The 2,500-nt window shown below is 32.4% G+C and overlaps 1 protein-coding gene across 2 annotated transcripts in view; it reads left to right on the forward strand.

Annotated features, from left to right (window-relative positions):
- The window catches only part of LOC144968703 (uncharacterized), a 91,097-nt gene that overhangs the window by 59,726 nt on the left and 28,871 nt on the right, over nt 1–2,500 (forward strand). The window contains exons 38-40 of one of the 2 annotated variants that reach the window (XM_078907306.1): nt 229–324; nt 1,012–1,107; nt 2,216–2,311. In XM_078907306.1, the coding sequence (XP_078763432.1) occupies nt 229–324; nt 1,012–1,107; nt 2,216–2,311 (288 nt within the window). The remainder of the gene's footprint in view (nt 1–228; nt 325–1,011; nt 1,108–2,215; nt 2,312–2,500) is intronic. The other variant, XM_078907308.1, reaches the window with a different exon arrangement.

Here is a 2,500-nt window from a genome sequence, read left to right on the forward strand (position 1 = left end):
TTTATAGCTATAGAAAAAAAGAAATGAAATCTGGATGAGAAAAGTGACGGTTGCATCGTAACAAATGTGACGATTTTTTCAATTGGTGGTAAGGAGAGTGTTAAATTAGTACTTTGAGTTTCAGCAAAATGCTCAACAATTCTGACTATCTAGCATAATGATAAATTTTAGATAACCAATCGATGGCCAATAAATAATCAACATTTTGTTCAAACTTTTTTCTTTTAGTTTGTCCCACAAATTGTCCATTGAACGCGAGACAGACCACAAACTGTGGATGTCAATGTAATGATTTCAACAGGATTTACAAAGGAAATGCTTGTGGTAAGTAAATTAAACGAGGACATTGGAATTGAGAAATGGTTATACCAATATGTTAAATTGCTATATTGTATTTGTGTATGTACCTGTAAGTGTTGTAAGTGGGTTTTAACTAGGCTATGTACAGCACAATGTTAACATCTTTACACATAAGTTTTCTCCATACCCTGTTGACAGGATATTCTTCTTTATCATCATCATCATCATTATCATCATCATCATCATAAACATCATCTCTATCTTCTTCGAAGTAGATATATATATATATATATATATATATATATATATATATATATATATATTTATATATATATATATATATATATATATATATATATATATATATATATATATATATATATATATCACTAGGGTCCTTTCCAACTGGTAGCAAGCAATCACAACTGTCCATGTCATGTTATAGATAACCGTTTAAGACCTATCACTGTGCACTTAATGGCTCTTAAATTTACGAAAGATTGTCGAGAACCAACAATTAGATAAAGCATATAAATATTTGTCAATATTGAAGAAACAGAGTGTCTGTAACATGTATTCTAATTCCATTCTTTATAATGGTATTTTCAGTTTCAATAGAATGTTCAATTATTCTGGCTATCAAGCATAATGATAAATTCTAAATAACCAATTGATAACCAACATAATTTTCCACATTAAATTTTTCTTTAGTTTGTCCCACAAGTTGTCCAGTTGACACGACACAGACTGCAAACTGTGGATGTCAATGTAAGAATGTCTACAAGATTTACAGAGGAAATGCTTGTGGTACGTAAATTCAACTGTCACATTGGAATTGAGAAACGACAATACCAATATGTTAAAGCTGCAATATAGAAGGAGACTATTGACATTGTGAGGTGGGAACGAGCTCTTGTCTTCTAATTTGTTGATAAATATGACAACTGGTAGCATACCTAATACTTTTGCTCTCGTCTCTGTAATCTTGTGGTGAACTGTGTTCAGTGTTTACCTTTACTACATCTATATTAACTCCCATTTTTAATAAAATTATATCTTCACAATGGCTAATTTTATTTAGTATTTCTGATAGAGCATTGGATACGATCTTGGCGACATATGATCTGTTTATGTTTATGACCTAAATATAGCATGTAAACATTATGACAAAAATTTTTTATCATCTACACGCAATTTTCCTGTGCTAAAGGAAAGGCAAAAGGGCAATCATAGAAATTTTTCCTTTTACAATTATTTTAGTTACATGTTATATTGTTGTAATAGGTAGGCTAGAACTGATATATTTTGACCAATCGCCTTTTGAAAAACCATTCTCTCTCTCTCTCTCTCTCTCCTCTCCTCTCTCTCTCTCTCTCTCTCTCTCTCTCTCTCTCTCTCTCTCTCCTCTCTTCTTCTCGCTCTCTCTCTTTCTGTCTCTCTCTCTCTCTCTCTCTCTCTCTCTTTCTCGCTCTCTCTATTTCTGTCTGTCTCTCTCTCTCTCTCTCTCTCTCTCTCTCTCTCTCTCTCTCTCTCTCTCTTACTTATATCTCATATATATATATATATATATATATATATATATATATATAATCACTAGGATCCTTTCCAACTGGTAGCAAGCAACCACAACTGTCCATGTCATGTTATAGATAGCCGTTTAAGACCTATCACTGTGCACTTAATGGCTCTTAAATTTACGAAAGATTGTCGAGAACCAACAATTAGATAAAGCATATAAATATTTTTCAACATTGAAGAAACAGAGTGTCTGTAGCCTGTATTCTAATTCCATTCTTTATATTGGTATTTTCAGTTTCAATAGAATGTTCAATTATTCTGGCTATCAAGCATAATGATAAATTTTAAATAACCAATTGATAACCAACTTAATTGTCCACATTAATTTTTTCTTTAGTTTGTCCCACAAGTTGTCCGCTGGACACGACACAGACTACAAACTGTGGATGTCAATGTAAGAATGTCAACAAGATTTACAGAGGAAATGCTTGTGGTAAGTAAATTCAAGTGTCACATTGGAATTGAGAAACGACAATACCAATATGTTAAAGCTGCAATATAGAAGGAGACTATGGACATTGTGAGGTGGGAACGAGCTCTTGTCTTCTAATTTGTTGATAAATATGACAACTGGTAGCATACCTAATACTTTTGCTCTCGTCTCTGTAATCTTGTGGTGAAC

This window comes from Berghia stephanieae, chromosome 3 (genome assembly GCF_034508935.2).
Source record: "Berghia stephanieae isolate SIO BIC M18660-M18661 chromosome 3, UCSD_Bste_1.3, whole genome shotgun sequence".
NCBI lineage: Eukaryota > Metazoa > Mollusca > Gastropoda > Nudibranchia > Aeolidiidae > Berghia > Berghia stephanieae.